We start from the raw sequence: 27,333 nt of genomic DNA, 5'->3' as shown, positions 1-27,333 counted from the left end.
TGTTTTATTAAATTCCTTAAACTCCAAAAGTTTGGAAGTACAAAGCATGAGCGAAAAAAGGGAGAAAATCATAGCGAAAGCGAAAAAACGTGATGAAGATGCAATGTTGTGTAAATAGTGGTCAGACAGACGCAGACTCATCACATTTCTTACATTTTCGTGTACTTCTAAGCTTCAAAATTGATCCAAACTTTCTACAAAAACTTTTTTTTTTTGCTTTGTACCAGGAGAAAATTTGCTATCTGGTGTAAACATTTTTACTTTAGCAATGCAAAGCACAATCATTTACCATAAAAGGTCAAAATAAGGTATACATGTATGAGCTGATAACCAAGATTGAGTGAACCAATCAGAGCACAAGAATTGCATTATCCGAGGTTGAGAATTTAATAAAGACAATTAACATTAATTACAAAGTGTCCCCCAATTAAGGATAAACAGCTATTTTTACCCCAAGTTAAAAATAATGCTAATTTTCTTTACCCTTAAATTATTGTTGTAAAATGAATAGGTAGCAAAGGCTTAGACTTAAAGGGACACTTTGTGTTATCGGTATATGTCAAAATTGGGTGCACATCTAATTGTGTTCATTTCTGGGCATAAGTGACCTCTTTAATATGGCGGACCACGAGTGCAAGCTGGCTCCACATAAACACATCCTGCTTCCCCAATGACTAGATATTTATTTTATAGTGAAATCACAATATTGCAACCATGGGTGTAATATACATATAATATAACAGGATTCAACTAGAAAATCACTGACCCCACTTTAAATTTATTTCTTTTTTTACTGTCAGTGATGAAGTTGACATTATACCATGTTTGCACTGTGAAGGAGAACAAGGAAGTGAAAAAGAAGATGCTTTTGTTGTTGAAAACCACAAACTTGGTATCAGGTCATGGTGCATTAAACCTCTTTTCCTGTTTTCTTATAACAAACTCATAAGAAGCCGATTAAAAGGAAGGAAAGATTGTAATTTAACAGGTACATGTTTTGATTTTGAGTACGAGTACTACAACTTGCCCAAATGGAACAGGAGTAGCATAAACACATCCTTATTTTATTTTGTAGCCTGCAGAGCAGGTGAGATTTCTTCGAGCGAGCGCTGACATCGTAAAAAGTTCACCCGCCATCTTGAATTTTTCATGCAGCCCACCATCTAACATGGCGCAGTCTATAAAATGGCAGTCGCAAGATTGTAATGCGAACTCGATCGCCCCAACAAGCGAACTTGACAGGCCCAACAGGACGCCTGCACTGCAGGCTATTTATTTTGTTAAATTTACTAGTATTAACTGAACAAAAAGAAACAGAAAAGTTTGTCATGCACACCAGTTACCTGTTAATTTGAACTTTGATCTGGGGTTCTGAATTTTAATATTTAATTAAATTAATTAATATAATTATTAGTAATTAAATAATAATTTTTTTCTGAGAAAACTTGTGAAAAATAAAGCCTTTTACCTGTATAGCATTTTTCTTCACTGATGGCATATTTTAGTAGATTTAAATTATTGGGGAAAAATTGCCAGAACCTCTGTATATCAAAGGTAGATAGCTCTTTAATTTTGTTTTCCCATGAAAATGATAATTTGTTCTATTTTGTCAGGAAAACGTTGAGGATTTTATAGAAAGTTGAAAGTTCTAAACAGGAATTCCATTTTTTACAGTAATTACTATCTTGATGTTATTGGTCATGCCTACTGGAAGTACATGTACAGCTTTACAAAAATAGATTAAACAAAATTTAATTTTCTTTTTATTTCCATTCCCTGATTTATGGTTGATATTTGTGTCTTTTCAGAGCTTGTATCTGGCAGAAGATAAGTGATTGTGTTTCTTTTTATTTTAGTCACAGAATCAGTTCAGCTAACAAGAGCTGTTCTTTTAATTAATGCAGAGTGTTACACAGCATGGAATGCAAGGTATAATTGTTATGTTATCATACATGAAGAGTTACCAAAGATTTTAGGTGCCAGTGCATTAGTATAGGTTACCAAATGCATTTTCGGTTATTTTGTGCATAGCATCTCAATTGATCAACTTGATTGTTTGAAGTACAAAGAGGGAACATAGAATGCAGAGATCTAGCTTAACTCCTAAGCATCTGCTAACAAGTTTGTTTTGGTGGGATTTTAAATTTACTGGCTTAAGTTAGATGAATGTAACATGCTGTCTCCTTCACAGTTCTTAGTAAGATCATCATCCTGATTTAATGAATTGTCATTCTTCTTACTTGGTTCAAGTAATTGTTCCACATCGTAATATGGTTCGATGGTTTGCGTACTTTTAAGTGATCCGGCTGAAAACTGGCCAATACCATTGCCAATTCTTGACCAGAGGGAGGCAAATTAGCTCGTCTCAGGTAACTGCAAAGGTACAAATGTAGATCTCAGGCTAGTCTCCCTCAGTGTCCTGCTCCTCAGTAGAATTGCAGCCAGTCAGGTGATCAAGTTGGACTCCTGTGCTAAACACTCAGATTTTTTGAATTGTGTGGAGTTGTCATCAGTAAAATTAATAGATCTCTTCAAAATTATATGCGAACATTACTGTTATCTTGTCTGAAGGGAGGCAGGATGCCTGGTGAAGGTGCTGAACATGTAGCACAAGGGTTTAACGTTCAACAAAGTCAAATCTATATGTGTCACTCTTTTCAAGGAAAAGGTACATTGTATCTGTCAGAATGACCATTGGCTGAAATGCTTCGGGGTTGTCACTGGTTCAAATTACCAACTGGTACACCTTCGTTCAATTGTTTGGAGTCTTGTGTCAGCAGAGATGGTGTTGTGATGAGAGCACTGAATCTCACAAATGTGGACAGAAGTAACAGGGTTGTCACCAAGATTCCAACTTCCTGGTATATGAAATGAGTAAGGGGTGAACCAAAGGGCAAGCTGGACTCTTAATTAGTTCTATCCTGGCTGCTAATAAAGTGGGCAAGGGACATGCCCATAATAGCCACTTCCAACCCTTAGTGACAGCCCTGTGCATCATTTGAATTTATAGCTTGTTTCAGCATTGGCGGTTTAGGCTCAGCGCCAATGTTAGAAAGACAGGAACGTCACAACGAATGAACTCTAACAGCTTTAATAACATGAAATCGCTCTCACAACAAGATGGATGCGATGATCACACGAGGCGAGAAAAACCGGCGTGCGCATATAATAGTAACACAATGCGGCAGGCACTGCCTGCTGGCGCAGTTCATTCCCGTTTGCCCCCCCATGTGGCCTTCTTTATGCTGATTTTATCAGACTGAGTGTCGTGGTTTCTTAGTGGCCCCAGTTGTTCAAAGGCCAGATAACTTTATCCGATGGATTAGTCACCATCTAGCGTATGAAATATAATAATAATTATTATTCCTTCATGTTAAATGATGGGGAAACTTTTTGCACGTGCCTTTACTTAGATGTCCTTAGAGAGTGCATATTCATGGTTACCGTAACATCATGCACTAATACAAATACCTTTGCAGAGATTGAAACTGTCTGATAGTGATAAAGGTATCCAGCGTTTGAACAATTGAGGCATGGATATAATCATATTATATTACAGGCACCCAACCCTTATTTTCCAATGCACCTGTCAACTGTCATAACATGTCAAACTTTGATGAAGTAAGATTTGTCCGGATGAGAATAGTCCTGAAAGGACTGTCATTGGTAATATTGACTGACGTTTTGATAACGTGAGGGTTAGAGAGGAATTCATCCTTTGAATCATCCTTTGAGTCACGTGATAACATGGTCTTACTGTCAAATTTTTCATTTTGTTCTAAACAGGAAGGAAATGATTACCTCTGGAGTTCTAAGTTTAAAAGATGACTGGAAACTTTCAGGGCTTGTTCTTTCCAAGCATCCAAGAAGTGCTGAGACCTTTGCTCACAGGTGTGTGTTTGTGTGAACTAATTTTTCCTCCTGTCTCTAGGAGGATTAATGTTTTAAACACTCATGTTTCAATGTTCCAATTCAGTGTGGTCTTGCTTGATTGTTAGGAAGTGGATAGTAACTCAACTTGAGAAGCGTGAAGGCTCAGGAGAATTCATTCGAAGTTACTTGAAAAATGAACTTGTCATTTCCCTGCGAGCTGCTGAGTGCTATGCTGATAACTACACTGCTTGGAGCCACAGAGCTTGGCTTGTGTCAAGATTTATGCATGATCAGAGAAAGGTATAATATGCAAGGCCTAATGCTTACAGTGGATTGAAAATCCAGCAATAATATTATCACTGTAAGGGAAAGCTCTAGATACTTCAGACACTTTTTGCAATTCCCCATTTTACCTTTCTGTCATCCCTTACATGTAAGCGGACACTCTCTCGTAAACGGAAGTGGACACTTTTGAAAATTAAAATTGGATTTTTGTTTTGTTTATTCTCTTTCTGTAAGGGAAAGCTCTACTTCAGACACTTTTTGCAATTCACCAGTTTGCCTTCCTGCCATCCCTTACATGTAAGCGTACACTCTCTTGTAAACGGAAGTGGACACTTTTGAAAATTAAAATTGGATTTTTGTTTTGTTTATTCTCTTTCTTAAGCAGACACCCCACATTATTATAATAATTGAGCCTTGGCAATGAGATCTGTCTTTAATTTGCAATGCAAACGAAACTATGACCTTTGACTTAGCAACAGAACAGTGGGGTCGCTTTTGTCAAATCTCCATTTGTTCATGGGAAAGCAAGCTGTCTGTTTGTTTGACATCATGATAAAAACTCAGAGAACTGTTTTGGACTGTTCTAAATGCACACAAACATTGAATCATTGTCTGATTTGTTACTTTTGTAATTTCTTTCCTTCTTTAAAGAAGCTGTTATGTGAACTTCACGCCATGAGGGTTTGGGCAGAGAAACATGTATCAGACAATTGTGCGTTTCATTATAGACAATGTGTTCTGAAGCACCTCAAGAGTGTTTGGTGAGTACAAAAAATATTTAAGAACTTTGGTTAAGCAGACGCAATGCCTGGGGGGGGAATTTTACCTTTTGCTTTACTGTTGAACTGGCACAATTCAATAAAGTTTACTGTTTAACAAGATAAAAATTTAGGGTTGTATTGTAAAGAGAGAAATATTATTATGTATCCCAAGCCCTTGGGATGTACAAGTTGCAGTCAATTTATTATTTACTAGATGAAAAAGAGATAGAAATGTGACATCCTCATCCTCATTCCTCTTTTAACCAACTGTATTTTTGTTTTGTGCCGTTGTTTTTGCCCTTTTTTTTAGAGAACTTACGCAATGACGATGGCAACGGCAACTAGAACGTCATCTCAGAAATAAATTCGCATAATTGTAATCATCTTGTGACTATTTCTGACCTCTTTCTTGACAAGAATGACACTGGTCGTAATGGCGCTTAATTAATTTAGGGGAGAAAATAAAAAGTTATCTTTAAGTGCTGACCTCCTGCGTAAAATCTCAAATTTGGGTATTTTACATTGTTGTTTTGCAGACGATGGCAAAGAAATGTGAAAACACATGTGACGGGCATGGAAAGCAATTTTTTTTTCCCACTAAATATGCAAATTTGTGACGTCCTTTTTGTCGTTGCCATTGTCATTGTCTTTGCTTAAGTTCCCTTTTAAGTCCCTAGAGATGTAAGGATGACAATGTTGGCCACAAGAGCATCATTTTAACATATGACTTTGCGAGGTGTAAATTGTGAGCCAGAAAGTCTGGTCTGGACTAATTTGCTGTTTGGAGAAGAAATTGTAAATTAATTTTATTGTACGTTGCTTACGTCTTCCACATAATCACAAATCTTGTTATTTGAACTTGATGATGCATGGCGTAAGGAAATGTATCAGATTGTTATAGGAATAGCAGAGCGTGCAGAAACATTTGCTTTTTTCTCATTCAATTGTTTTCTGCCATTCTTGTTCTTGTTGACGCTCTGCAAAAGCTTCTGAGCTAACAGGACAGCTGTAGCCAGCGTGCAGATGGTGTATGAATTGAACGCTGATCAATAAGCATTTCATATCATAATGATGAAGCAAGATATTTAGTTTGCATGATTCTTGTTTTAGTTCAAAGACAGAAATGCTCCATCTGCTCCTTTCTGAGCTGGAATTCGTCACAGATCTCATTTGGACCTTTCCTGGACACGAAGTTGTTTGGTACCATCGGTAAGGTTTAGGAATGCCAGGAATTATTAATCTTTGCCGCTATGGTTAAGTATATTTTTCGTACACTCCAAACCTTATGTGAGTAAGCAGACTCTTGCTGGTCCCCCAACCAACTCTTTGCTATTAAATTGTACCATTCAATTCTATGAGTCATTGAACAAGAAACATACACCAAGTTTTGGGAAGTAACTCCACGATATTACCCTCCAAACGTCTAAGAACATACATTTGTCAAAACTAGTATCCAGGAGGAAGCAGTGTGTCCCAGTAGTTAGGACGCTTGCCTTGAGATACGAAGATGACAGGTTCAAGACTTGTTCCCACCACTTGCTAGTAGTCCCTGGTTCAACTTTGGCTGCACTTGTAAATGGTTTGCCTTCAGTCAGTTGGGATTTGTTTGTTGTTCTTTTAACCCTTTAACTCCCAATAGTGCCACTTATAGATTTTACTCTGTCTAACGCCAGACGATTTTACTCGTCAATGGGGAACCCCACGGGGCTGAAAGGGTTAATTAGTTTCGTTGATTGTGTTTCGTTGGCCCTGAAAAGCGCCCAGGGGGAGCGGTCAATTAAGTAATACAATGTATTGTATTGTGTCCTGTCAATGCAAATCCTGTCAATTTTCCTCAGCTGATATCTTGCCTAAGCAGGGAAGTGCCAAGGCAAGTTTTGTAATTGAAGAATTTGTGAAAACTGCCATTTCTACATGGTCCTCCAAGCTATGAAGTTCCATGGACAACAAATTCGCAACAATACTTGCAGAGAGTAGTTTCACTTTTTAGTGTTCAAATACTGCAGCATTCTTGTTTTTTGTTTTAGGAATTTTATTTATCATGTCTGGAATCAGTGGTTTGCAGATGTTACTTTTGATACTCTCCACGAAATCGCAAGTTCAACAAGCAAAGATTCTGATTTTGACGGGAAGTTAGGGAGATGTTCATCATCAATCATCCCCTCGCTAACAGAATTTGACTTGGGTTCAAGACTTAGAGACCATGGATCAGAAACTTTTGCAAGTAACACATCACCCCTATCTACCCCGTCTGAGATAAGGTTTTGTGATAGTGTCCTTGCCAAGTGTGAGGGTCCCGTGGGGGAGGTACAGAGGAGATGTGCATTAAATTACAAGAGGCGGATTATGTTGAGGAATGCTTCTAATTCCTTGAAATGTACCAGGATCATACTGGATGATTGGAAAACAACTACAGCAAGCTAACATGAATTGACTGGTCATGACAGAATAGGATGCAGTTCCCGATCAAGGGAAATAACATGTACTTATTGACTGCGATAGAGGGCCAGGGGTTGTCCGGCCCAACCAGACTCAGTTAATATTAAGTGTTTTATCAATGATATGGACTCATTATTGAGTCCTCAGAATCAAACATCTGGTGTAGTTTTTATAAAAATATAGGTTCAATATGAGAATATCATAAAAGAAATCTTGGAAATGGACTTTAAATTTTTGAAGCCGTCGTAGAGTATTGCTAATACCCTATAAGTTTGTTCAAAATTTAGACATATAGCTTATCATGTACAGTAGTGGCACAATTTTATCAATTGCAATTAATTATTTTAACTTATTTCTGACCCTCCCTAAAAATGAAAAATTGACCATGTCAAAGTTAACTTTTTCTTTAATATCAGGAATATGGCTTACAATAATATTCTGGGCTTCTAAGAAAAGTTAGGGTGCGGTCAATCAACCATATTCCAGAATAGAAGTTAGAAATCCTTTGTTTTTTGTGGAGAGATTCGTGTTAAAATTGTCAAACACTTGCTGAAAGGGTATTTTGTATAGGGTCAGTCGAACGCACCCTACATCTCATAATAAAGACACAGCCCTAGTCTGAGAAATATAAGCGAAAATCTATTTAAGGAAAAAAAGGGACGTTTCTTCAGAGTGATGTTATTTTACAAAAAGAAATTTTAAGAAATAAATAATAATTATTATTGATGCCATTCATATAACCAAAATTTCCTGAAAAGTTGGCTGCAAAGGTAATAATCTGAAATCAAAATGAAGGAACTTTTTTAAAAATGTACCAGAGTAAAGGAATAAAAATCAAAGGAAATTTTTTTTTGTTGGAAGAACTTAGTGCTAAGTGAGGATTAAAGTTCAAGAGGCACTGCGGCCCAGTGGTTAGGATGCTTGCCTTGAGATCTGGAGTTCCCAGGTTCAAGACTCATTCTGAGCATTCGTTGAATTTGTTCCTGGTAGTCCCTGGTTCAAGTTCTCGGCCGCACTTATAAATAGCCAACTGGTTTGCCTCCGGCCAGTTGGGATTCTTAACAGTTGTTGTTCTGTTCTGTTGTTAATTGTGTTTCATTGGCCCTGAAAAGCCCCTATGGGGAGTGGTCAATTAAGTATGTATTGTATAAAAGTGCAAAAATAAATCTTCTACTACCCCTACTGTTCATGGGCAGACCCCCCCCCCCCCCCCTCCTCCGACAATGCTACGATTAACTCAAAGCAGCTAACTACAAATAGCTACTAAATGCTACAAAGTATATATGGTGTAATAATATTAAATACGTACATATAAATTTATAGGGGAATCTTTGTTTACGTTTTCTTGCCTCAGCATAATCCCATTGTTTTCTAATCAAATCTAATCTAATCAAACCAAAAAATCAGCACTGAATTTTGAAGGTGCATTGCATAATGAGCTACCCCTGAGACTCTGAGGGCACTTTACCAGATAACTTCTGTGTAATGACACTAGAAATTCGAAATTTTACAAAGAATGTAATGGGCTCATAAGCGCTTTTGTCCATCCAAGAATTGGCAAATGGCTAACAACTCGTTTGTTATCAGAGCTAAAAGGCTTAAAATTGGAAATTTGATGGAGTTTAACACATTCTTTTTATACCTTTAGAAGTCAATTTGTGAATTTGTCAGCAAACTCGTATGTTAATGAGAAAGTTAATGTAAAGAATCACATCAGTAAAGATTCGCCTGTATATACCCATATATATATTAAGAACCTCTACATCCACTTAAACACATGTTCCCTTTAACGTTTTACATTATTTTGTTTTCAGTTTTTGAATTTTATTTTACAATATTTTGTATCGGTAATCATATGATTTCAAGTGCAACTTCAAATAAATGAGAACAAGTAAATTTTTCAAAGACGATCGAGTGCAGTATGAGTGCTTATTTATTGCAAATTGCACAAGAAAAATCATGTGATTACTTATTAATAATATACACGGAAAAATCCGAAATGGTTAAGCAAAAGCAACACACAAGCATCACATGATCACGCAAAAAGAGTGCCATCCAGGGCTAGCATTTGAGTGGCTATCTGTGGCTTTCTTTGTTCATTGACCAATAATACTTTATTAGAATGACTGGTTTGGTGCATCTTTTTACCATGTAATTTAATACCTCTTTTCTACACTGTTACCTGAAAACTGCATTTCTCAGCAAATCAGAGTGGAGAACTTCTTTCATGTATATTATTAATATAAAAGTAACAACATTTGAAGCAGGCTTCCGGATAAGTTTGTAGGGCAGGGTGTCAACAAGGGATTCCAGCAGGTCAAATTTCCACAGTTCGCATCAAACCGTTATAAATTTTCCATTATTTTGTTGGGTCATGGAGCTCACCTTGTAGGGTTTTTGACCCGAGACCCACTCTTTTCTGAAACACTGCTTAAGGTACTACAAAAATCACCAATCTGTGTAGTGGACCAGAATTACTGAGTCACTGCCCCGCTCAATTTTGCTTGTAAATAGTTCAAATTCTTGAGTGGTGTTGTGTTCGATGCTACTTTTCAGACCAGGGAACCTTTCTTCCAACCTCTCTACTGGACAAGAACAAATTTATCTTGTTCCCCCTGGGACTCATGATTTTGAAAATGTATCCTTCCATTGTCGTGGTTATTTCAGTAAACTTTGACGGTGAAAGCTGGCAACTGCTCACACCGTGGGAAAGGAATTTCATCAAAATGTTTAAATGAAGTGGGCGGGACAGTCACTCAAATAATTTGGGCCCATTCCACAGATCGGTGGTTTTTGTAGTACAGCTGTGCTCAAATTTAGCATCTACAAGAAACAATAATTTTATTATTCTACACCTTAATTAAATTTAACTATGATACTCCTTGCTATGAAATATTTTGAAACAATCCTTGCTTGTGACATGCATGTACTTCCCTTTACACTGCGGAGCGTTGCAAAAAGAATAAACTTCAGAATCTTTCTTTTCCCTTTGGTAACACACCACACAGCGTTTCTTTACCTCAGTGAAAACTGGGATGTGGACAGTCTCAAACTCACCCAAAGGGGGAGGGGGAGGGGGGAGGGCTGATTCCATGGAGGCACTTGCTGGTGGAACATCATATTCCGGAAAACCGCACAGCTGTCTAACAATCTCTTCCCGGAAATCACCTACGGAATAACATGCAGGCCTGCGGAGGGCTTCTTTATTGGGAGACTTCTTCTGATTTTCTTTGAAGAGAATAAATGCATTTAGCACTGCAATATCTATAAGGTGGAAAAAGAGAGTTTTCCACCACTTCATACTTTTATTCAATACATTATGTGTGGCTAAAATCTGATCTGAATGGTCAACAATGTTCACATATTTATTGCAACTGGATATAACCTTAGGTTGTTGAATAACCTTGGTTCCCCACACACCTGCATTCTTGGTTTTTCGATTTACCTGACTGTATTCATTGGCGTTATCTATGGTTGTTAGGACTGATACTACCTTATTGTCAATCCATTGTAGAGCTAAACAAGGGGGGTCCCTCTCCCAACGCATGCTTCCTCTTTTCCTCCCCTTGGCCCATTCCTTACTCTTCTTTAGACTAGCTGGAAAATCTTGCCTGGTCTCTGTGACGGTACCAGTGGCAAAGACTCTCTGAGCGAACAAATCTTTAAATAAGGCAAATGACGTATAAAATTTAGCCACAAACAAATGGTAACCCTGATCAAAAAATTGCCGTGCAAGTTTCCAAACTACATCATAACCCAACCCCTTTTCACTGGCAGTTTGCCCTGCAGTTTTACCTAGGTAGACATCAAAGTCTAAAGTGTAGCCATTTGATCTATCCACCAGGACCCAGACTTTAATTCCGAACTTGTTGGGTTTGTTCTTTATAAACCGATGTATATCAGACCTGAGTATAGATTGAATCATGCGCTCATCTACAGCTAACTGTTGCCTAGGTTGATATAGGCTTAGACATTGAGATTTAAAATTTTGAATGAACGATTGAACTTCGCCTAATTTATCAGCGTTGTTTTCAGTGGCAGGGTCTATTATATGCAACAAGGCCATGAGGCCTTTGAATCTCTTCCTAGACAGGATTCCTTTTGCCCAGAGACCATTGTACAGGCTTTTAGTGCTCCAGTATTTGTCTACATCACCATGAACCTTAACAAGGCCCATATAGATGAGGAGAGCAATGAGCCGTTTGATCTCGTCAGCTGTGGTTTTCTGCCAGATATCATCCGGCTTTGTACAGCTTTGATCTGACCCTGAGAAAATATGTTCAAAGGCGTAACTATTTGTGTGGGAGGCTATATTATTTATCATGTCCATCGTAAAAAAAAGATGAAAAAACTCCACCGCCTTGGTCATGGTTCCCTTGAGTAGATGTCCAAAGTGAACTCCGACTGGTCGCAAAGGGGTAAAAGGAGAGATAGGATTACCCACATCTAAATCATCGTAAGACTTGAAGGGGACCACTTTGGGATCTGTGCGAGATCTGTCACCCCTACAACTTGATGAAACTCCATGACTTCGAGGACGACTAACATTAGGACTAGCAGCAGTGCTATGAATATGACCAGGGACATGTGCACCTAAAAGAACATGACCAATATAAAGGTTTGTCCATGAAGACATAGATCTCAAAGAATAAGTCACAACATACGTTTTCCTTCTGGACTAAGGTGCAGAGCAGCAGAATCTGCATTGAGGGCTGAGCAGGTGTCACAACGAATTTGGGCCCCCCGCCCCTTCCAGTGGTCCAGATCTGTTAGCGGATTTGGACCCCTCAGTCCAGATGTGCTAGCGAATATCGACCCCCTTCCACAGATTTGAACCCCCTTGAAAATAAGCATTCTTTTGATTAAGGTAATAAAATTCCTTTGCATTTGTTTTTAGTTGTAAAAAATTCTTACTGAAACTCAAGTCTTAGAACTTTGCTTTTTCTCCTTATTGAAAATGAATATGAGAATGTTTGGTCATAAAAATAAGGAAAATTCTTCTGAAGCCTTGTAGTCAACACCCTGTGAGCAGAGAGCCTCTCTAAAACTCACCAAAGGGCAAGCAAGAGAGGCTCTACGGACATCATGTCAAGTTTTAAGTCGCCGCAGCCCTGGTTTCTGGGCTAGTCACCCCAGTCAAACCAGTTTAGGCAACGCATGCATCATATTTTTGACAAGGTGAAGGTCAAAATCGATGTGAAAATCAATATGGCGTCTAGGGAGCCCAAATCCACCAGCATGATTTGTATCGGGGCGTCAAAATCCAGGGGGGTCCAAACTGGCTAGGCAAGCAGGCAGCAGCAACTACTGCACACAAAAATAAAATTATCCTAGAATGAATGAATGAATGAATGAATGTACCAAACACAAATAATGTGGTCATATCCTATACAAATAAAAGTTAGACTTTCATAGAGCGAAGATATCGATGACTTCACCTATTGATATTAATGTGCCAACCACAGCCTTATTGGATGCCGAAACAAAGGGTTTCTTTTGTTTGGTGGTTGGCAAATTTGAATATCAAAAGAAATTTGACGTCAAAGTTTGTAAACAAATATCTTCCCTATAAGCATTCGGAAATTATTCTAGCTATGCAAAATCTTCACCAGCTGAACTCATTTAATTCACCAGAAGCAACAGGATTATCACTCAAGGTGTAAGCCTCTTCTGACACCTCGTCCTCTCCATACTCGTCCTCTCCATATTCATCCTCTCCATACTCGTCCTCTCCATACTCATCTTCCTTATCACTCGAGGTGTAAGCCTCTTCTGACACCTCATCCCCTCCATACTCGTCCTCTCCATACTCGTCTTGCTTATCACTCGAGGTGTAAGCCTCTTCTGACACCTCGTCCTCTCCATACTCATATTCTCCGCTGGAAAAAAGTTAAGGCTGACCATTTCATTGTTCGAATTAGCTATATCGCCATAACTTTCGCATCGTTTTACCACAGTCAAAATTACATTTCTCTACAGCAACGACGGTTCCTTTAGCCCTAGGCTCCAAATAATTTATTACTATTCCTTGTTATGCGCCGATCAAATCGAAACTTCAACAAACCCCCCTCCAGGAAAACCCCAGGCATTTGACCATCTTCTGTGCCCGGGGAGTGGGGAATTTGCCCTGTGCCTGCGTTGGGTGGGAAAAATTGAACAGGTATTGTCAGGTTTTAAATAATTTTTTCTTCGGGCACCGAAGTCGCTAACAGCTACAAAACACGTGTTTGGACGAGATGGAAGAGTTTAAAGGAAGAGATATAGCATTTGTGAGCAACTGGCTTACAAAAAAGGTCTTCAAAAGGTGATCTTTATTAAAGACGACTGGAGCTGCTGATGATTGTTCTTCAGTAGGGTACGACAGAAAATCCGATGATGGGGAAGGGCATTTGAACACCATTTTGCCCCGAGGGGGCGGGAATTTGAGCGATCCAATCTTCAAAAGTTCAAATGCCCGGGCTTTGCCCGGGAAGGAAGGGGGGGGGGGATGTTGAAGTATCGAGTCGATCGGCGCATTATCCTATTGTAAATTTTTTGCTGTATATAATATTTTTTCTTGTAATAATTTTAAGTGGGAGTCAATAAAGATTGGTCAACGTACTTGATCACATAAACACGTCCGTTTTCGCTTGGGCAAATGGCTCATATAAAAAGATGCTTTCCACCAAAATTGCGGAATTTTTAATTGATATTTATGAATTTTCGATTGCATTTAACAACCTAAGCGAGAGATCAAACGCAAAAATGACAGCCTGGAAGTAAAACTTGGCATTTCAAAACCAAGGTTTGCATTTGCCAGTAAGGCTCACCTTAATTTCTCGCAATCATTTTGCTGGTCAAGATCACTTTCCTCACCGTTATCCATTCCTTCGGCAGATGTTTCGGAGTTAAAAATCGTTCCTAGGGCTACTTCACCTGAGATAAGGTTTGCACGTGCTCTCTTCCTAGAGGAAGCCATTGTGATCACACCGAGTTCGCAGTAGCTGATTCTGAGACGGTTCAGGTGAAGACGAGTGCGTGACACGAGCGAATTGCAACCGCGGTTTTACTATTTACATTACTCCAAATTTGGATAGAAACGGAAGTAACGCAACCTTTTTGTTATTTTCTTGAATTTCCCCAGACACGGTGTCACGCAGGGGACCGGAAATGACATTTAAAGGAGAGACGAGAAAGAGGGTTAGAATTTTAGGGATAATGAGAAGGGGGAGGGGGGCGTAGAAGACAGTCTTTACTGTAAATCGATCTTGCGCGGGAAAGTATCTGTTTTCTTTCAACATAATGACTGTGGTCGGTGTTTATTGCCGTGTTAGCCACGCTACTTGTAAGCAAAGGTTGACGAAAATGTCTATTAACCATTGATACAGACAACCGTCATCTTGCTGTAGAAAAGATTTTGCTTTCATCCTAAGGCCAATAACCGTCAACTTATTAACGGTGTTTACTCACGGAAAGTAAGAAAACCCGATCACCTTCGGAAGCTTCTTTAAAATGTTCTGGAAAAGAAAGGTTAAGTGTGACCTCAACCGTAATTTTCGTTAGGTTTAGTTTGCTAAAGTTTGACTGGAATTTACTTATAAGTTGAATAATTCCTTTGTTGGTTATACAAAAAAGGGCAATTTTTCGGCAAGTAAAACTCAAACAATAAAATATCTTTGCCTCTGTTTGATGTAACAGTATTTAAACTGATCATATTTCACGACTTGGACCCGGTTGTTCGAAAGACGATTAACTTAATCCAGGATTAGCGTAAATTTTCGTTTCATGTTTTCAACTTTTTGGTGAAAGTTTCTTTTGCTTATTTTTGTTTTTCAAGATTGACTTCTTCTAATGTAAAGTTTTGCCGAATATCTGCGTTAAACAGCATTTAGGAGTAGAGAAATTAACTCCTCGGTTAATTTTAATCTGGGATTAGCGCTAAACGGCTTTTGAACAACCGGGCCTTGTGGTCTATGCGTTCAAATTCTGAGACCGAGAGATCTCAAAACAAAGGAATTTTAACATTTGTCCTCAAAGCTTTTTCAAAAAAGTGATGTGTCTGCTATGGGACATTGCTTTTCTCGCCTTCGGTAGCGGACTACCTAATTAAACAAAAAAATAACCTATATGGATGACCACAGACGACGATTTCCCTTGTTTGTCCCTCATTAACCAGAGCAGTTTTAGTACTAGAATAAGCATGAAAGAGAGGCTAGCGGAGGGGGAAAATTGTTCCCTCCGGGAAAAGCCTCAGTTTCGTGCTTGTTCCATTCCAACCGCCAGAATACGAAACCGGCGAATTGGACGACAGAAAAAGCTAACAGGGTTATCATAATGCACAGAAGAAGTACAAATTAAACTGCTGTTATGACAAGATTAAGTGAAAATTTCTTGGCTTCTTCATATCCAACAAGATGTTTTTTTGTTCCAATTTCCTTTGCGTCCATCGCCGCCTTGAACTTTTCTGATGTTGTTGTTTTTCGTCCTTTATTGTTAATCTCTGCTCTCTTCAAATCGGGCCCGTGTAAGACGCCTTTAATCCAAAGACGAAATGCGCCCTTTCGATAAAGCGAAGTCTTAACGTGAAGAAACGATACTCCATTGCGCTCTTCAACTTTAAATAAACTTGCATTACCGTGGACAATGACGTAATGAAATGTGCCATTTAACTCCGAGAGCACTGGCACAAGCCTTAAGATTGGCTGAGCGGTGGTAATATTGACCGGAACTTGAATAATGAATTTCTCCTTACGACGTCTAGTCGAGCGTCGTTTTCGTTTGTTTCCAGAAGATGTGTATGAAAATGGAAATCCTTGGTTCTGCTGTGCAGGAAACCTTTGGTGGGACTGTGATGGGGATCCTTGGTTAGTCCCTGCAGCCTGCCAGTTTTGCTGTGGGTAGATTTGTTGGTTATGTTGTGGAGAATGTCCCTGTCCCTGCCGTTGAAACGGTGGACTGTAACCTTGGTTACCACCATAGGGAAGCTGCTGTCCATAGCCATTACTACTCGCAGGCACAGCACGGTATGGCGCTGAGGACTGGAGTTGATGAGCTTCCGTTGCGTTTCCCTCTACAAGTGGTACGCCTTTGTCGCCTCCTTTGGACAGCGCACACTCGTAACAGGCCTCCCCGTACGGCGACAAACAGTGCCTGGAAAGAAGAAAAAGGGATAACCTTAGACGAACCTGCGAGAGAGATTTCTTGGTAAACATAAGTTTGGATGGTGATATATGAAGTGTGGATAGACAAGAGGCATATTGAACGGGGATTACGTGCTCGTAACAGCTTGGATTTCGCAGATATACACACCACCCTTTTGGTAGCATTTTAGACATTCCTTGTGCAACACGGATGCTAATTTTTTGCCCCAACTGAATACAACGATACCCTGGATCGCTCCAAATAAAACGACGCTGCACAGATTATATAGTTAAATTTCCTTCACGGAGATGATTGTTAGGATATTTTCACAACTATGCTTTTCCATCAAAGTTTGTATGACTCACTTACCCTCCCCCTATGGGATGATAATTATGTGGACACCGACAGCTGAATCCGCCCTGTTTGTTATCGCACCCAAAGCTGCATGGACTCACACCCAGGGTACACTCGTTCATATCTAAAATCAAAACAAAACGAGAAAAACAAGGACGTTTTTACAAAAGTAGTCTCCGAAGAAGCGAATGGAGATTTTTGGTTGGACGCGAATTCAGTCCTTTTCTTAGAGCTCGTCATGCCGCAATCGGAGGCAGCGTGGACCTGGGAACTAGATTTGCATGCGCATGCCCCAGCTGAACACAAACTGGACATGATTCCCATGGTCCAACATGGTCCCTGAACTCCACTCCTCCGCGCTTTGCAAACAGCCAATTGGTTGCGTTCTTCTAGTTGGTTTCCTCAAAACGCGTGGCCCCAGAAGCTGATAGCTTTGAATACTAACGTGTGTAAACAAATGACCTCTACCCTGCTCTACTCTTCACAAAAGGAGAATCCGTGAAGATCTTAGCCTCCCATGCAGACGTTTTGAGGGCTTTGTCACGCGTTCCTCGCCCACTAACGTCTGCTGAAACGAAAAAGCACTTCCGTTCGTGGATTACGGACCAATCAAAGGCCGTTTTCCGGTTGGGGGTAAACTCGTGTTTTGCATGGCATTCTGTTGCAGCATGTCATTGGCTACGCACAACACAATTAGTCAATGCTAACGGCTTTCTTTAAATGGTGGGCAAACAGCCGTTGAACGGAAGTGGTAGGGAGCTTAAGCAACGACAACGGCAAGGGCAACGAGAACGTCACAAATTTGCATATTTAGTAGGCAAAAACAATAGCTTTGCACGCCCTGCACGTGCGTTTTTCACTTTTGTCCATTTCTTTGCCGTCGTGAGCAAAACTACAACGTGAAATAGCCAAATTTGAGGTTTTATGGACAACGTCATTACTTGAGGATAAATTTTCATTTTCTGCCCTTAATTGAGCGCCGTTCCTACCAACGTCATTTTTGAGGAACTACCACACCCCCGTCATATTAAAAAAGTTGAGATAGTAACGAAGCGATTACAATAACGCGAATTTATATTTTGAGATGACGTTCTCGTTGCCGTCGCCGTTGTCGTTGCTTAAGCTCCCTGGTGTTTCGTTTGAGCAGACGTTCGTGAGGAGGAACGCGTGACGAAGCTCTAAGATTGTCTGCGTGGGAGGCTATGAAGAGACAAAACATTGTCTAGTTGGGTTGTGACGGAAACACTCTTCTGAGCGTTGTGCGACCGACGAGCAGTCGCACCAGGGCTGGCTATGAGTGGGAGGCTTTTTGATAACCACCGAGTAACTACCACCATTCTTGAAACAGTAAACGCGAACACTCTATCCTTATATGGACCTGTAAAAATGCTCTAGTCACCCCTAATGCCACGCGTGGTTTTCTCCTCTATAAATAAAAAAACATTTCATTTAAAAGCAGTGCAGTCTTCCGAATAAGATTCTCTTCAAGAGCACGCAACATGGTTGGCCTACGCTTAGTATATATAATAGCTTGGGCCCGAGGTCAATTAAGGATTAATTTCTCGCGTATTATCAAAGTTTTCACAAAATTGCCCGTGTCGCGAAGCGAAGAGGGAAATTTGTAAAACTTTGAAAATACAAGTGAAACTGATCCTTAATTTCACGAGGGCACATTGCGATTACATGTTGATCACCTAAAAGGCAAAATTATCGAGGAAAGCCCATTCAATGCCGCGACAAATGACGATAACTTAGCATGTTTTCATTCGGTTAAATTTCAATTCGATAAATCGATGCTGTCAACAGAAATATAGCTTAATTTAATTACACTGTATTTTACATGTGGAAAAGAGGAAGTTTGATCAGAGTCAGAATCTGGAAGAAGAATCTGCTTGTAACCTCGTTTGCGCTTGCTCTGGATAAGCAATCAGAATCAAGTAATCATGCCCTCTTGATTACTGAAAGTGCCCTCGTGATTAGTATAGATAATCACATGAGGCCGAGTACTATTAAAGATTAATTGCACGAGTGTTTTGGAAATTTTCCAAAATTGCCCGAGTCGTGAGGCGACGAGGGCAATTTGGAAAATTTCCAAAACACAAGTGCAATTAATCCTTAATAGTACGAGGACTCATGCGATTACTTGTTTATCAATAAAGGGCAAAATTTATACGTTGCTATGCAACGGATTAACCAATCATAGACAGGTAATCAAGCCCTCTCTTGATTACCAAAAATGCCCTCGATTAAGAAAAAATGCCCTCTGTCTCAGCCAATCAGCGCTCAGTAATTTTGCCCTTTATTGATAAAGAAAAAAAATACCCTACGTCTCAGCCAATCAGAATTCAGTAATTTTGCCCCGTGTGTGATAAGCGATCAAAGAGTCTAAGTATTGTTTAGGGAAATAGGCTCCACGACCCAATAATGATGGGAGCGTTCACATTACGCTTTCACGAAGCCAGCTCCGTTCCCTTCAGTGAGATCTGTTTACCTTGGCATGATCTTCCATCTTGACGCAGCACATATCCCTGATGACAGGCACAATAGTAACCGCCAAGAGTGTTTCTACACAAGGCGTGACCGCACAAGAACCTGTTGCTGCATTCGTTTATATCTGCAAGGAAAGCAAGGGATAAATGATATCAAGCCACCTTACTTTCGTTTCTTTACTTATTCAAAAAAAGATGAAGTCATAACGTGCATCCTAACTTTACGCATCGTGTTAATAGTTTGTCTATTGCTGAGGACACAGCAATTGTCGGTTGCAACACTATCAAAAAATATCATATATCAGCCGTCCTGAACTACGGGAACAGATGAACAAAAGAGAAGAAGAAAAACACGATTGTTAGTAGCAGCTCTACTAAGGAACAATCGTTCCACTCACTTGCAATCTCCAAACCGAAAGAAAATAACTGCCAGCTTATGAAAGGTTCTACATTCGACGATGCAAGACGCCAAGGCACTCACGCTTGGAATTTTCGTTAATCCTGTAGCTATTCCAGACTGCTATTACTCCTTCTTTTATTATCAGGCCTTGGTGCACTGTTTCTGTTGTATCGCCTATTGTCTCGTTCTCCAATCACAGGCCGCGTCTGGAAAGCTACAGGGTCTCCCGAATATTGGTATCAAAAGAGCACCTAAATGTGCTCACTGGTATCTTTGAATGCAAACCCATTTACTTCAATGTCTAAATTACAAAAAAAGAAAGGATCTAAATCATACAGCGAATTTGACTTTTTAAGGTGTAATCAATCGCTCTTCCTATGAAATTTCAAATAGAGATCCTTAGACAGCCTGACAAATCATAAAAAAGTTAATGTGAAAACAGCTGCCTATCGATGGGGCAACTAATGCTGTGTCGTTAACGTCAGACCAGGAGTAAATCAAAGCCCCACAACAACGCAACCTATGCGATTTGACCGAGGGAGTCTTTAGGCAGACGAGCTGGTGTTGCCACAACGAAACCGTGACGTCATGCGTAAGCACACAAGCGCATGCCAAAGAACAGTCTTTATCGACAATTCTCACCCGGACGATCATATTGAATTCCATCAGGGTCCTTACATCTAACCAAGAGAAAATGAGGGGACAGAGAGGGAGGCTCAAGGCGTTGGCCGGGATATGTTATGTCCACGAAAGTTATTTTTAGACCAGCGGAAGTCTTTGTTCTAGCGGAAGTCTGTCTTCTGAGATGTCCGCATGCAGTCTTGCCTCGCTCTCAGGTTCTTAGTGAAAAGAGAAAATGATGGCGCACGTGGAAGGCTGATGAATATATATTTTCTTTCAAAAATCGGACCGAGGTTGGCCTGCATGCGGACGTCTCGGAAGACTTCCGCTCGTCTAAAAATAACTTTCGTGGACATGACATATCCCAAGGGCTGGACCGGGAGCCTCCTTCTCTGTCCCCTCATTTTCTCTTGATCTAACTAATCATCTTTGCTCAAATCGCCTTGTAGAATACCCGGCCAACTCGAAGCAACGCGTTTTCATTCCCGGCTACGCGGCTACTAAGTGGCAAAGTGAGTTAGTGACTGAGCGAGTACCCTGTTAACGTGCAAACGCGTAAACTGTGACTGCTTGGCTTCGTGGCTTCGTGGCTGCGTGGAACTTACCTAGGTAGCCACGGTTTGCGCGTTTGCGCGTAACAGAGTAGCAGCGTGGCCACGTCGCCGCATTTTTTTTGCAGTGCTTTGGAGTGACCGTGTATTCTAAAGTTAAGACGATAAATTTGACCTTTCATCAACCCTTCCCAAACGGCTGCACTGAGCTGCTCGCACTAAGTCCGTCACTTACCCACGCATTGATTGTAGTAGTAATCCTGAGTGAATCCCGGGGGACATCCACATCGGTATCCGCCCAACATGGCATGGCATCCATATCGACACAAGCTTCCGGTACATTGGTTATTGCCTTAAAAGAGTCAAGTGAACGAACAGGCAAGTCAATAGAGATATTTAGCACCGCGTGGACGGCACACGGGAAACGTCGGACTGAAAATTGTGGTTTCAGAAATGGAAAGAAGTCTCGATTTGCGAAGGAATGAGACCCATCAGTTTACGGTATTGTCTACTTTTAGAACGGCTACGGCTATATTTTTGCGGGAACAAAACGTGGTTGCATTGCGTTCCCAGCACGATTTCGCATTTAGCACGTGCTTAGCACGTGCAATCCTTCGCGGGGGCTACTTTGTTGTCATTAAGCCTAATCTGATTGGCCAGTATTTAGCGGGAGCTGTGTTCTAAATTAAGACAATACCATAAACCGATGGGCCAACGCCAAATGAGAGACATCGACGTTTCTGGGTTACGGACATCTAAAAAAACTCGTTTGATATATTCACATATCTCGCATGAAAGCTACAGATATTGAGCAACTTCTGAAAGGAGCACTGCAGGAAAATTTGGAAAAAGAGAATTTTCACGCTTAAATGACAGGTAGCCGTTTCCCGCGTTTGCCGTTTAAAGCAAACACGATTGCAAATCTCTCCAATGTTTGCATAGAAAAGAAAACTTAAGCTTCCTATCTTGACAAACAAGAAATATCTCGGTTCGTAAGAGACCACTATTGGTGACGATGACCCTTGGGAAACCTCGTCTGAATTGTCACCAAGGAGTGACACAACTGGACTTTTTCTATGCTCTCTAGCTCTTGTGTTCGACAATTTCAAGTCAACACTGCACAATGGCTTGTTGTTAAAGGTCATCATTCTTCATTTGATTATAAAGGTTTGAAATTGTTCACATTTAATCTGCATTGCTTCATATTAAAGATCTGTCGGCCAAGTATGTTTGATTGACAGTTAAGTTGCATGCGGTCAGCTTTTTACTGAACTTTGTCTGAAATTTGGCCGCCTTTGTGTACCAAGAGTTGTATTAAAACCGTAAAAACAAATTTCTTTGTGTGACCTCCGATTTCGTTGGGCAACATTCGATTAACAGGAGGAAATTCCGACAAAACTAACAGATCTCAAACTTTTTGGTGAACGCACTCGTGAGCGGCCATCTGTTTATATTGCCTCAATGCTGTTGTCGGAGGATTTCTGAGATGGTCGCTTTCGAGGGCATCGATTTCATTTGCGGATAAAACCTATATGTGAAATTGATTAGACAAACTGACCGACACATTTCTTGGAATTGGCGTCGTACTTGTACCCTCTGTTGCAAATGCAGCGATATGATCCCGGTAGGTTCTCGCACCTTCCAAAACCACAAATGTCTGTTTCTGTCATGCATTCATCCTTGTCTGCGAACAGAGAAAAAAAACTGAACTCTTCGAGCTAGAAAAACCATAATAAGTAAAAAACACCTACTTTTCAAATGTCCGCACCAGCGACAAATTATTCGTGGTACATGTAGAGGGTGTCACATTCTTTCCACTTAAAGTAATTTCGATGACCAATCACAGGAGACGAAAACATTCAAATCGAGCCAATTATATCGCAGAGCAACTTTACGCGCGAAAAGACGCCTGTGAACAAGTCAAAATTGTCCCAATGTGGTTTGCTTTTAGCTCTGGTTGGTCGCGAGAACGCGGCACGAGATTTTTATCCCAGTCATCAACTGCAGTAATGAAAAATACCTTAAGTGAATGGCAAGCTTACTTTTGACACAGTGTCAAAGATCCAGAACCAGGGCATTTGAGAGTCCAATCGCAGCAGACAAAGAAAATCAAATGAACCAATCAGCGCTCAAATCTCGCGCACGTAGCCGGTGTCAATCGCGGGACATCACTTCCGTTTGATAGATATATTTAAGCAAAAATAATCGGAAACCACTGTGTATACATTTTAGCAGTGTGGAATACTCACCTACACAAGTGATTCCGTTTCTTATGTAGCCAACGGGACAACCACAACGGAAGCTACCAGCAGTGTTGATGCAGGTATGCTGACAGTTGTGTCTGCCTGTTGCACACTCATCTTCGTCTGCAAGATCAAAAAACAGCCGTTAATTTGACCAGTCTTGAAAACTACCTCGTTTCCAGGGCTTTTCTCCGACGAGGAGAGGGTGGACCCACCCGCTCACCTTCTCCTCGGCGGAGAAAAGCCCTGGGAACGAGGTTGCCTTGAAAAGGAAACGATGATGATAACGATGAGCATATGGAGAAAATTGCGACACAACAGGCCACAGGGCATATGCTCTCTAGAGGGATTATCCCAACCTCGCTCAAAGGACTTAACTTCCCTTGAGTATCCTGGAAACGAGGTTGTCAATATGAATTTTCCCATCGTGATTTATGTAAAAACAGATACCGATCCTTAACTATTGGTCCCCGGCAAGACTAATAAAAGCAAGTAACAGGAGAGTGTGAAGAAATTCAGTGGCTCTTCCTTGGACACTCGTAGCTCGAAATTTTCATACTCGGATAAGCGGTTAAAACGAAAAGTTTATAAACCAAGCGATACTGGCGTAATCCATTTCCAATTTTGAAAGGTAAAACCACCTTTACTCGGACGGTTATTTTTTTTTTTTGTCTTTTTCAATTTCCCTGCTTTATTAAGTTTATTCTCCTGGGGTCGGATCCTACATCAGTATTTCTGTAAGTAGGATTCGTTTTCCGTTGGTGTCATACTGTGAAATCTAGTTTAAGTTTCTTGTTCTTCCGCCGTCTTTAAAAGTTCAAAAAAGACAGAAAGAGGAGAGACACCTGGAATGTTCCATCTTGAGCAGTCTATATAGTGTCTGTTATCGTGAAGATATTTCTTTTTACCTGTGCATGTTCTTCTGTCTAACCGCAGCACATAACCAATGGGGCAGCTGCAGATATATGAACCATCTGTGTTTCCACATGTAAACTGGCAAAGGCTGGAATCTTTTTCACATTCGTTGATATCTGACAGTTGAAACAACGTTAGCGGCAATGTTAACCGAGGGCCGACATAGTGCGCATGTCAAGTACGCCTTTGGGAATCAAATAAAAAAGTAAAAGATGACTCCATGGGATCCTGCATTCGGAGGCGGGATATTGTCATGGTATACCCCTGACCAAATTGGGACGTACATAACTGGGAGTTTGAGAAAGGACGACGGTTTCGACAAAGACAACGCCACAAAACAATAAGAGGAAAATAATTTGTGTTGCACGTGCAAGTGTGCACGTGCAGCACGCATTTTAACACGTATTAGGGAGCTTAAGATCTATGACGACGACGTCGACGAAAACGCCACAAAACAATGATATCATTGGTTTTAAAAAGAGCATAAATAATCGTGCTGCACGTGCACCAAGGATTTTACCTCATATTTTTGCGGTTCTCTGCATGACCACGACGTGAAATCACTAAATTTTAGGTTTTGACGACAACGTTAGCATGCAACAGAGAATCTTTCATTCTCTATTTTCAGTCTCAAACCGCTCGTACCAATTTATTTTTCGGATACTTCGCCCACAATGTACGAAGTGAACGAGATGGAATAATCGCGAAAGACTTTTACCAGAGCGAAGTTCTATTTTGAGGTGACGTTTTCGTCGCCATCTTCGTCGTAGATCTTAAGGTCCCTATTTTTGCGTTACGACAACGTGAGCAAACAAATGTGAACTTTTTTCAGTCTATGTTCGCCCACATTATACGGCGTGAACAAGATGGAATAATCGCGAAGAAATTACGATAGGGCAAAGTTACGATTTCGCCGACGACGCCATCGTAGAACTTAAAATTGCGAATTTCTTTTTTTCAATTTCCGTTGAAGTCCACGTTATTCGCAGGGTTAAGTGAGATTCTTGGTTTGCAGTCACGCGTAGTCCTGTGGCGTCATGTAAAAAGTTGCTTCCTTGGGGTCCAATGGCCATTCTCTTCACAATCGCGCATTCTTCCAGTAACATCAACTTATTACCGAGCGAAAACGCTCAAGAAAAAAATGTTTCATCAACTTTGCAACATCGTTTTAAGAGTAGCACACTGCAAACGAATTTCTCACCTAAACATCGCTTCCCGTCCATTGTGAGCTTGTAGCCCACGTTACACATACAGCGGTGTCCCCCACGAAGATTGATACATTTGCCGTTTACACACAAACCAGGGATCATCTCACACACATCTGCAAGAATGGATATTGTTAGATTGGTTATTTTTCGATGGCACTCGGAAAAATCCGAATGCTTCTTTTTAGGAGTCGACATTCCGATGAATGGGCTCAGGTGACAATTGTCCCCGGCCACCGTATTAGCATTGTTCTTAGATGATCCGTTACGGGCAAAGGCTCGTTTCTTGAAATTCACTTCAAAAGACTTTTCAAACACGAGAGTCGTTTAAGAAACTTCGTTGACCTAAACATGCAACATGCTTCAATATCAAAGAAAACAACATATTCATTCCTTTCGAAGGAACAGAGGAATTAATGGTGCCAAAAGGAGAAGGAAAGGAACTAATTGGTGACACTGTAAGCTGAAATTAACAATTAACGCAACTTAAGTCAAAGTTTGGTTTTTGAGGAGAGGCGAAAACCGGACTACCCGGAGAAAAACCTCTCGGTGCAGAGCAGAGACCAACAAACTCAACCCATATATGACGCTGAGTCATATGTGAACCCATGCATTTTGGCAAACTTGTCACCACTCTCCAGCAGTGACTCAACAGACGAAGATGGTTGTCCTCAAAGTTTGCCACGGATTTCCCCTTTCTCATCTTGAAAACATTCAAATGTTCTAGTAACATAAGGTAGAATGATTTCTCCTACAAAAGTGTGCACAAGAGATGATGAGGTTTGTATAATGCACTTATGACAACTCTCCCGCATAGTCCGGGAATCTTCCAGGTCAAATAGATCTCCTGAACGGGTCAATAATTCTCCTTATGTCGTTCACGCAATTAATTGGGTGGGGGGGGGGAAGGGACGAGTTAATATAGGGGGTGGGGGTGGATGTTGGGTGGTTTGGTATCATTTGGTATCAAGGAAGTTGACTCCCAGGTAAAATGTCCAGAATTTAAATCATCAGAGGTTGGCATCGCTGACAATGCTCGCAATGTTACTCCTACCTACCACCACCCTCTAACAATCACGCGCTCAATAAAACTACTGCCCCAGTCACAAGCAAGGCCAGCGCCTCAAGAAAGTGTGGCGACGTTGCGTGACGGAAGCGTGACAAAAATGTCCTTTCGAATCTAAATTACGAAAACAGCTTACAATAAGACGGGATCTTGATGTAGTCGAGATTGCAAGCAAACTGTAAATTGTGAGTGAAGATTAAACCGCTTTAGACGTCTTGGTGGGTATCTTTTGTCGTGAGCTTGCGAGCTATTTCCGACAATAGTACACAGTAGAAATTCCTTTACTTACTTTTTATCTGAGCCATAGTTTGGCACAAGTAACGGTATTCGTCTGTGACAAAAGACAAAATAATGTGCGTTAAAATTCAAAGAAAGATTACAAGAGAAACAAAATATCAAACAAGCCAAGTACTGAGATACCAGTTCCCGAGCTTGGGCACCGCTCGCATCTGGTTCCCCAGGCCTTCCCAGCCGTACAGCAGCATTCTTTCTTTTGTATTTTCATCATTTTCTTGGTGACAGCTTGACATACGTCATTCCTAATGACAGCAAAGCAAAGCCCCTTTCGTGTATCTACGGAAAGAAAATAAATGTTTTCATTTCTTCCGCTTGCATACGAAATTATGTCGTCAGGTCTCAGCATGTGCTACCTATTTCTAGCAATGAGGTAAGTGCCGCAAGAGTTAGCGTTAGTTTTAGGTGTGGGAAAATTGAAGTTAGGAAGAAGAACAAGAGGACACGCTACACTGCGCTTCTCAACATCGTCGCGCATCTAGTACGTGCATTTCTGGACATATGGAAAATGGTCTAATGAATGGTGTTTTAAAAAGACCTTCGCATTGCTTTCCGTCCAAACTGCGGACAAATCCAGAGTCACAGTCACATATGTAAGTTCCCACAAGGTTCCTGCATGAACCATGCTGACAAAGTTCCGTCTTATCTTTGCATTCATCGATATCTATCGAAGAGAAAATAAGGTAATAATTATTAATTATTAGGAGGGGTAAGAAG

The 27,333-nt window shown here is 40.6% G+C and overlaps 3 protein-coding genes across 5 annotated transcripts in view; 1 reads left to right on the top strand and 2 right to left on the bottom strand.

The window, feature by feature from the left end:
* Positions 1-9,896, top strand: part of LOC137992188 (protein prenyltransferase alpha subunit repeat-containing protein 1-like) — a 12,195-nt gene extending 2,299 nt beyond the window's left edge. The window contains exons 2-8 of one of the 2 annotated variants that reach the window (XM_068837341.1): positions 801-988; positions 1,857-1,929; positions 3,787-3,891; positions 3,999-4,173; positions 4,810-4,919; positions 6,030-6,128; positions 6,947-9,896. In XM_068837341.1, the coding sequence (XP_068693442.1) occupies positions 801-988; positions 1,857-1,929; positions 3,787-3,891; positions 3,999-4,173; positions 4,810-4,919; positions 6,030-6,128; positions 6,947-7,343 (1,147 nt within the window). In that variant the 3' untranslated portion in view covers positions 7,344-9,896. The remainder of the gene's footprint in view (positions 1-800; positions 989-1,856; positions 1,930-3,786; positions 3,892-3,998; positions 4,174-4,809; positions 4,920-6,029; positions 6,129-6,946) is intronic. The other variant, XM_068837342.1, reaches the window with a different exon arrangement.
* A 190-nt stretch (positions 9,897-10,086) lies between these two features.
* On the bottom strand, positions 10,087-14,499 carry LOC137992187 (piggyBac transposable element-derived protein 4-like). The gene is made up of 3 exons (XM_068837340.1): positions 14,168-14,499; positions 12,990-13,237; positions 10,087-11,951 (listed from the first exon to the last, which is right to left on the bottom strand). The coding sequence occupies exons 1-3, from the start codon at positions 14,314-14,316 to the stop codon at positions 10,225-10,227; spliced, it is 2,124 nt and encodes a 707-aa protein (XP_068693441.1). The 5' UTR covers positions 14,317-14,499; the 3' UTR covers positions 10,087-10,224.
* A 127-nt stretch (positions 14,500-14,626) lies between these two features.
* Positions 14,627-27,333, bottom strand: part of LOC137992186 (fibrillin-2-like) — a 79,665-nt gene continuing 66,958 nt past the window's right edge. For both annotated transcript variants that reach the window (XM_068837339.1, XM_068837338.1), the window contains 11 exons: positions 27,155-27,280; positions 26,743-26,895; positions 26,612-26,653; positions 25,253-25,372; positions 24,045-24,167; positions 23,143-23,259; positions 22,452-22,577; positions 21,129-21,245; positions 19,324-19,446; positions 16,848-16,956; positions 14,627-16,487 (listed from right to left, as the gene is read on the bottom strand). In XM_068837339.1, the coding sequence (XP_068693440.1) occupies positions 15,692-16,487; positions 16,848-16,956; positions 19,324-19,446; positions 21,129-21,245; positions 22,452-22,577; positions 23,143-23,259; positions 24,045-24,167; positions 25,253-25,372; positions 26,612-26,653; positions 26,743-26,895; positions 27,155-27,280 (1,952 nt within the window). In that variant the 3' untranslated portion in view covers positions 14,627-15,691. The remainder of the gene's footprint in view (positions 16,488-16,847; positions 16,957-19,323; positions 19,447-21,128; positions 21,246-22,451; positions 22,578-23,142; positions 23,260-24,044; positions 24,168-25,252; positions 25,373-26,611; positions 26,654-26,742; positions 26,896-27,154; positions 27,281-27,333) is intronic.

Source organism: Montipora foliosa, chromosome 2 (assembly GCF_036669935.1).
Source record: "Montipora foliosa isolate CH-2021 chromosome 2, ASM3666993v2, whole genome shotgun sequence".
NCBI classification, from domain to species: domain Eukaryota; kingdom Metazoa; phylum Cnidaria; class Anthozoa; order Scleractinia; family Acroporidae; genus Montipora; species Montipora foliosa.
The sequence above is the reverse complement of the archived record's forward strand: the minus strand, read 5'-3'. Positions and strand labels throughout refer to the sequence as shown.

Bases quoted from the DNA above. Each gene is read 5' to 3' on its own strand.
- LOC137992187 (XM_068837340.1), bottom strand. From the start codon at position 14,316: ATGGCTTCCTCTAGGAAGAGAGCACGTGCAAACCTTATCTCAGGTGAA. The intron at 13,238-14,167 runs GTGAGCCTTACT...ACTTTTTTCCAG, and splicing joins AATGATTGCGAGAAATTAAG to CGGAGAATATGAGTATGGAG. The intron at 11,952-12,989 runs GTGAATTAAATG...ATGTTCTTTTAG, and splicing joins TGATAATCCTGTTGCTTCTG to GTGCACATGTCCCTGGTCAT.